Consider the following 8,477-nt stretch of genomic DNA (forward strand, 5'->3'; position numbering starts at 1 on the left):
ACGCACGCACGCACACACGGACCCACGCACGCACGCACAGACGGACCCGCGCACGCACGCAGAGACGGACCCGCGCATGAACGCACGCACGCACAGACGGACCCGCGCACGCACGCAGAGACGGACCCGCGCATGAACGCACGCACGCACAGACGGACGCGCGCACGCACAGACGGACGAGCGCACACGCAGACGGACAGGGAACGCACGATGTAGGGGGCGCTGGCAGCGCAGGAGCAAGCGATGTGACACGCGTCGCGGCGCTGGGACGACGACGAGGGGTAAAACTTTTCGATTCCGGCCGCTCTCGCTCTCTCTCTCTCTCTATCTTTCTCCCTTCCTCTCTCCCTCTCCCCCTCTCTCTCTCCCTCTCTTTCCCCCTCTCCCCCCACCTTCTCTCTCTCTCTCTCTGGCGGCGAGGAAAAATAAGTAGTAAGAAACTCACGTTGCCGTGCTTTCGTTGAACTGATCGTGCGACCGCAGCGTCGCAGTCGATGAAGCGGGAAATTTTGGCAGCTTTGAGAAATGCTTGAGAATCGTGCGGCGTGAAAACTCTTTCTCTTCCATCACGGCGAGATGCCTCGCTAAGCTGCAAGCTGAAGGACAAGAGCGTACACGTACATGTGTTATGCTTTCGCGTCTAGCAAAAGTCAAACTGGACTTAGGTTGGAGTCGAATCGATGGATATTGCATTGTTTACGTTTAGCTGTCGTTTTAGATTAATATGTAATATTAACATAATAAATTACAAATCATTAATTTAATTATTATAAAATAATATATATTATTAAATAATTGCATTGTTATTGATATTATCAATTATATATTAGAGAGATATTAAACGGTGTTTAACGTCGATCATATAATTTCAGCGACGTAGAACGTATACGCCGAATACAACAATGTGAAATGCAACATATTTTAGTAGCGCGTGGCGCCATCTACTGAGCATATTTTTTCGTGGCGATGAACATTACGAAAATGTGAAATTAAGACAATACAGTCAACTCTCTTCCAATACCGACCACCCACGGGGACCGTCCATTTAGTTCGGGTTTCTCTTAAGTTCCCTTTATTGGGGGAGCATCTTACTTCTCTCAGATGGCGATGGGACTTGAGGGAGGGCGGTTAACGTGTGAATCGGTTTTGAGGGCGTTAGGAATTCGGAGAGTTGACCGTATACAGCAGTGGTTCCCAACCTTGTGTTTCCGGACCCCTGGGGGTCCGCAAAGGTAGTATTGGGGGGTCCGTGAGCTAAGTTCAAAATTTCAAGAGCCTGAAAATGCACAGCACACGATAATGCTGCCAAAGATAAACTGCACAATTTCATGTTTCGTTGTTCTTGACTGTAATATCAGATGTGGATAATAGAGATATCTTTTATCCACTCCTAATATTATCAACTCAGTATCGCAACATTCTCCGTGGGAACTGGGGAAACGAGTTTGTTGCTAGTTAATAAAATCGGCTTGTTGAGTAATCAGACCTTTCAAACACCTGGGGTCCGCGGGAGAAATTAATTTGAATACAATGTGCCCTTGGTGGTGAAAAGGTTGGAAACTACTGGTATATAGTAACAAATATGTAACATAGAACAAGAATATGAATATGAATATGAATATGAATATGAATATGAATATGAATATGAATATGAATATGAATATGAATATGAATATGAACACGTAATTGTAATATAGTAACGATCCGAAATACGGTCCCGTAATGGTGCTCTCACTCGTCAAATGCTCCCGGAAATTCGCCGAACGTGAGCGAGGGCAGCAGACGATGCAGCGAGGGGACGGACGCGCCGACAGCCCCGTGCCACCAGTAGCCGCGTCTGCCGAAGAAGACCACCAGGTGGATGACGCGACCTCGACGTACGAACAGGTGATGTGTCGTTCGATTGATGTGTCGCGTGTCCCAGAGTGACACACTGATCGGGCGCGGGTCGCGACCTTCCACCGCCACGTACTTATACCGATGCTTCCGCATGGCATCGGCTACGAATTGCTGTCAGGAATAGACAAAGAGAGAAGATATGAGATAATTGGAGGGCGGCGCAAGACTGATTGTTTTACGTCTAGTACGTAATAGTACGTATAGTATTGTGAACGCATCATGATGTATGACACAGGTGCTAGTTGCCCGGTCTTTTCCGGAGTTCTGCATTCCAGGGTTGTGTAAAAGAAAATGTAACGTCGTTCGATCATCTAGGATTGCATATATCCAACAAATCTAACTGGGAAAAACCCCGCCTCAGTTGAGAAAGGGGTTTTGTTTTACATTTATGTATTTTCTGTAAAGTAAAGTCTCAATGCGACGTGTTACGTAAGTGATACCTAGCCTCAAAACTATGTTATAAGTCGATCAGGTTCATGGTTAAGTTGTCGTATAGACTGGCCTTATCTCACATTTATCATCTTAGTGATTTCAATGTGTGAGATAACGTATTGTTTATTATAATGATCATAATTAATAATATGTAATTAGTAGGTAATAATAATCAATGTGTACCATTAAATCAATCTTTTGTAATCTTTGTGTAAGATTGTCCGCGCGTGAAATAGTAACAATAAATCGTCTGCTTGCACGTGAATGCGGAACCATTGACTGTGGAATTTCTGGTCAAAACTCATCATCAGTCAGCTTTGAGAAGGCCTCCTGATAGGAGGCGAAACGTCAGCTGCACGCTTCCAATCTTCACGGTTAAGTAACAATTAACCCAGTTAGATCTATTAGTCTACCAACCGAATGAACTTATTTAATGTGTGGGAATTTCTTCTTGCTTGCTATCGAGCTTAATCAGTATTCGCAATGACCATTGTGTCCACAGTACGTTTAGAACATTTTAACAATCATTACATTTAGTACATTAGTGCATTTAGTATATTTTAGTCGCCAGGTATTTGGGTATTTAGTATTAGGTACAATAGTACAATAAATGAGTACAATAGTACAATAAATAAGTACACTAGTACATTTAGCTAGTTAGTAAATTTTTCTCGTTATTTTCTAATTGGTAGCTTGGTAGAAACGTTTGTGTCGGCAATGCGAAATGTAGGTTCATGGTTACAGGTGGTGAAGAATTATCTCCCCTTGTTAGCGCTGTCCCAACAACAACCATGCAGCCGGTGCATGGGAAAAGTCGCTATTTTTACCTCTTCGTTAGGAAGCAGATCTTGCTCAAGGACGCCAAAGGTGACCACATTAAACGCGGAACCGCTGTTGTTTCTACTCCACCAATCCTGAGGTAGTTCCTTGTCTTCGACCAGTCGTTCTAGAAGCCGGGGTTCCATGAGAAACACGGTCGCATTGAGGCTCGCACAGGCGTCCAGTAGTGTAGATATCTCATCGCTAAACTGTTGGCATAACGTGTAGTACATGCGCTATAGCGCGTTAAACCCTCCAACTATTCCGCAAGAACTTTAAAAAATGCGAATATCAACTCACGAGAAAAACTCGAACTAAAGAAACTTTGTGGGAGTAATAGCTTCTGACAGCTTTGGTCGTAATTTTAAAAGACACTTGTTTGCGTGTCCCCTTAATTTCTACCCACAGTGGAGTCACAGAAGTAATGTGCTCAAAGGCATATCCGCCATATATGATAGCAACAATTCTAATATAAAACTTCACATGTTTCGAGACAAAAATCTAAATGAAATTTTCCTAATTTAAAATTACATTTCAAGAATTTTTCGAAATGTTCAAATAGATATTTACCACAGGATGTATTATTTATGAGCAGGCTGAGGTTCCGCATGTCTCACGGACATTCACACCACCGCTACATGACATAATTATACGTCTAAACCTAACCCTCAGGCTAGACACTTCAAGCGGATAATTGTTCCGTTTCTGTCAAGCTAAATCTAACTCGCTGTTCCTGAAGCAACGAGATCAGTTCGACATTCCTTCGTCGCTACCCATAAAACCCCAAGAATATCCCCTCCTTATTCTCTCACTACTCGTATGTATTGAATGTGGCTGATACTCTCCCAATTAATTACTTGATACGAGTTCAATTTAAAGCGCGCGCAGACACACACACAGATACATACCCGCGCGCACACACACGCTCTTTATCTCCATTTCTATCTATCGCTACCTCTTTCATTCTGTAAATAGTGTCTGTGTGCGCGCGTGTGCATGCATGCGTACGTGTGTATGTGCGTGCGTGTATGCGTGCGCGCGTGCGTGTGCGTGCGTGCGTGTGCTCGCTCGTCACAGTGTTCCGGGTTTTTCTTGAGGGATTCAGAAACCACGTCGCTCGCTCGACAGGCGCGTCCGAACCCTAGCGGCAAAACACGCACTCACGGCTCCGACGACGACGACGACGACGACGACGACGACGACGACGACGACGTCTAGGCAAAACCGATTTGACGGATCTTCTGACGATTTGCGCACCCTCGGTATAAATGCCAACGACACGGCGCACCGCGCACACAGTCGCATTAAGATAGAGCAGAGAGAACAAGAGAGAGCCACAGCACACACACACCACACCACACGCGCACGGGAGTAGTGGTGAGAAGAGGAGGAATGCCACGAGCGAAGGAGAAATGGTGATAGAGAGAGAGAGATGAAGATGAGAGGGAGAGAGAGTAAGGAGAGAATCGGGAGTGAGAGAGAGAGGAAGGACGGGAGGGAGAGTAGAGAAGGCTGAGAAGAGGGAGAAGGGAGAGACAGGGGAAGAATATATGAAGAGAGAGGGAGCGAAGTAGAGAGAGAGGAAGGGAAAGACGAGAGAAAGAGTGGAGAGAAAGTGTGGAGAGAGAGGGAGGGAGAAGAGAAGAGAGAATAGAGAGAAGAGAGAGGAGAGAGGAGATAGAGAGAGACAGAGATGAGAGACGGGAGAAGAGTGAGAAAGAGAGAGGATATCGAGAGAGAGAAAGAGATGGAGAAAGGGGAGAAGAAGAGAGAGAGAGAGAGCAAGAGATAGAGGAGAAGTAGTGTGTGCGTGTGTGTGTGTGTGTGTGTGTGTGTTGTGTGTGTGTGTGTGGTGTGTGTAGTGTGTGTGTGTGTGTGTGTGAGAGAGATGGAGAGAGAAAGAGGTGGAGTGAGAAAGAGATGGAGAGAGAGTGAGAGATAGAGAGAGTGAGAGAGAGTAAGCGAGAGAGAGGTAGAGAGCGATGGAGCGAGAAAGAGAGTAAGAGAGAGAGAAAGAGAAAAAGAGGGGGAGATAGAGTGTGAGAAGATGGAGAGAGAGTTGAGAGATAGAGAGGTAGAGAGAGATGGCGAGAGAAAGAAAGTAAGAGAGAGAACGAGAGAGAGAAGTAGATAGAGAGAGAGGGGGAGAGATGTGGAGAGAGAGAGAGAGAGAGAGAGAGTAAGCGAGAGAGAGAGAAACAGAGAAAAAGAGAGTTAGAGAGAAAGAGAGAGAAGTACTACTCACCGCGGGTGGCTGCAGCGAGTGCGCCACTGCCGACGACAGGCCGCCAGAGTACAGATTAACGGTTGCTATGACGACGAGCGTCGCCAGCACAAACAGAGACACGACGACGCCCTTCTTAACCTTGCATCGCTTCGCTACGCGTCCGAACATCAGATACTGGCCATCGTCGTACGTCACCGCATACATTCTCTGTCCGTCTGTGCCGCAGCTACGGCCACTGTCCGTATAGGTAGACACCCACGACGATGTCGGTTCAACTCGGCCGGAACTGTCCGCCATTCGCTGCGCCGACGAAAGTTCCCCGAAGCGACGGAGGTTTCCGCTATGATCGATGGGACTTCAGTTCGCCGCGGTTGCGGAAGGAACGAATAGAACGGAGGCGTAACTCAGACATTCCGTATAACCTAAGCACAGCGACAACAAACATCGTATTTTCGCGTATAGCATTCGTGGCAGCAGACCCGCACGACGATTTAGCGCTAGAAACCAGTTTTTCTGCTTTCGTCCAGCTGTGTCTGCTACGGAGTTCGTTCCACCTGCCTGCGTTAACACAATGTGGTGTAGTTCAGTTCGCCGACGAGCGATGGCGCCAGTAGTTCCGTGAGTAAACGGTTGATGAAACGCGCCGTTGGGTAGCGAGGTTCGCGGTGTATGTGGGGGGTAGATGGTTATCAATATATATATACTTATATATATATATGTGTGTGGGGCTGTGTGTGTGTGCGTGCGTGCGTGCGTGCGTGCTTGCGTGCGTGCGTGCGTGCGTGTGTGTGTTCCTGCTCATTCAATGATCCTGTATTGAAAATGAAGAATATCGTTTCTCTTTCATAAAACAATTTTAATTAAAATTCGATGCGTGCGAGCGGGCTACAATTACCACGCAGTTAACCCTACATAGGTTGCCAACGTATCCATGCTCATGCTGCATTGTTTCGATTGATTGAAATTAAGACATTTTAATGCATGCGGGAGTACACAATATGTTAGATCCAATCGAACATTGCAGCATGAGCATGGATACGTTGGTAATCTATGTAGGGTTAACTGCGTGGTAATTAACCCGCTCGCACGCATCGAATTTTAATTAAAATTGTTTTATTAAAGAGAAACGATATTCTTCATTTTCAATACAGGATCATTGAAGGAGCAGGAACACATTTTGCCTCTAGGGCTGGCGGCACTGTTTGGTATAATTGTTCAAGCATTTCTACCAGATCGCTACTCTTAATGTATTGAAATTTACCATATTTATCAAATTACACGACCAGTCTGTGAAAATAGTGAATTGTGCTCATTCAAAGTTGTTGTTTTTTGCGGTTGAAAATAAATTGGGTACAATGTAAGCTTTGGGGCATTTACATAAAAACGGCATCTTGAAACGTATGGCTTATAATCTGTTTATACGTCAAAAAAACTCGGCACATGCGTATGAAAATGTCAACCATGGCAGTTATGACAACCAAGTAACAAAATTTCATCATCACATCAGTGAACACAATATATTGCTGCGAGTATAAGTTTACAATATAAATAACTGATGAGTGTATGGAAAGTATAGACATTTTATAACTAGACGTACGAAAATTCAAGATAGTACATACGCTGGTAACACTGCGGTAATTTTAAATAAGACATATCTAGAGTCGTTAGATTAAAATACACCGTAGCTCATACAGCACGCAGTCCGTTTGCGAGCCGTTGCGACGTTGCGATGTTGAGCTATTGTTGAGAATCGTAAGGGGAGGGAGGTCCCTTGTGTTGTATCCTCAATGCATCTATTAGCTGATCGCACTGCTGACATCACGTTATGTAATGCAGAATTAGGCAGTCATTGACATCGGTACGCTTTGTAACACCCTTACTTTAAAGAACATAGAACATTACATTACATAGTACGCTACATAGAAGCGTACATCCGGGGTATATGGCGTCGGAACGTCTGTTATAGCGGCGAGATATGCTTGTGGCTTTGCGTGCGTATGTGGCTTTAGTTGTGCTGTATGTGCTATGATTCTGTGTTATTATTGTTGCGCTGGGTGGTTGTGGTCTTCTCTCGCTCGCTCTCGCGCTCTCTCTCTCTCTCTCATGCTCTCCTCTCTCTCTCTCGCTCTTCTCACTTTTCTCTCTCTCGCGTTCCGCGCTATCTCTCTCTTTCTCTGCTCTTCTCATCGATTGGCACGTCTCTTCTCTCTCGCTCCTCGCTCGCGTCGCTTTCTCTCTTGCTCTCGACTGGGCCGGGCATAGCTGGTAGGGCAATAGCTGTAAGTATGATCAAGATCCACTGGGCGCATACAGTAGAGGAAGAGAGATAAGAGACACTCCGACGGTCGCTCATATTTTTCTAGGACACTAATAATTGTAGGTTGTATAATAGCATTTCATACCCGTACTCTATTCAATTAAATTGATAAAATTAATAAAATAACTCAGGGTACTGTGGTAGTGTTGATAATGTTATATATAGTGTCATCTATCTTGAATGACACTGCTGATGATCATCCGATGCTGACTGGTTGTGATCTCTCTCTCGCTCTCGCTCTCTCGTCCTCTCTCTCTCTCTCTCTATCTCACTCTCCCTCTCTCTCTCTCTCTCTTCTCTCTTCTCTGCTCATTCTCATCTCAGTCGTGGGCTCTCGATCTCTCTCTCTCTCATCTCTCATCTCGTATCTCTGCGGGTATGTGTGTGACTGTGTGTGTGTGTGTGTGTGGGTGTTGTCCGGAGTACAGATGATATGCGGCCGATCAGTACCTCAGTCCCGAGCTGTGCAGCTGGGTTACTTAGAGAATAACAGCAGCGGAATGTGTGTGTGATGTGTGTGTGTGGTGTGGTGTGTTAGTGTGTGTGTGTGTTGTGGTGTGTGTGCTTGTGTGTGTGGTGTGTGTGTGGAGGTGTGTGTACTGTGTACTGTGTGCGTGTGTGTACTGTGTACTGTGTGCGTGTGTGTACTGTGTGCTACGCAGAAGCACACGTCTCTCCCTCACAATCATCGATAGCTCCTGACATTGCACAATAATGCTTCAAGGCCTAGAACCTAAGTTGTTAACATTACAGAAGTGAGCGCGAGCGTAGTGACGTGGTGCG

At 45.6% G+C, this 8,477-nt stretch overlaps 1 protein-coding gene across 1 annotated transcript in view; it reads right to left on the reverse strand.

The window, feature by feature from the left end:
• The window catches only part of LOC106808232 (fukutin-like), a 16,797-nt gene extending 10,951 nt beyond the window's left edge, over positions 1 to 5,846 (reverse strand). The window contains exons 1-4 of the mRNA XM_014810859.1: positions 5,396 to 5,846; positions 3,159 to 3,359; positions 1,736 to 2,010; positions 446 to 596 (exon numbers count right to left, since the gene is read on the reverse strand). Coding sequence (XP_014666345.1) covers positions 446 to 596; positions 1,736 to 2,010; positions 3,159 to 3,359; positions 5,396 to 5,674 — 906 coding nt within the window. The 5' untranslated portion in view covers positions 5,675 to 5,846. The remainder of the gene's footprint in view (positions 1 to 445; positions 597 to 1,735; positions 2,011 to 3,158; positions 3,360 to 5,395) is intronic.
• Between the last annotated feature and the right edge of the window lie 2,631 nt (positions 5,847 to 8,477).

The sequence above is a fragment of the Priapulus caudatus genome, unplaced genomic scaffold (assembly GCF_000485595.1).
Source record: "Priapulus caudatus unplaced genomic scaffold, Priapulus_caudatus-5.0.1 Scaffold261, whole genome shotgun sequence".
In the NCBI taxonomy this organism is placed as follows: Eukaryota; Metazoa; Priapulida; class Priapulimorpha; order Priapulimorphida; family Priapulidae; genus Priapulus; species Priapulus caudatus.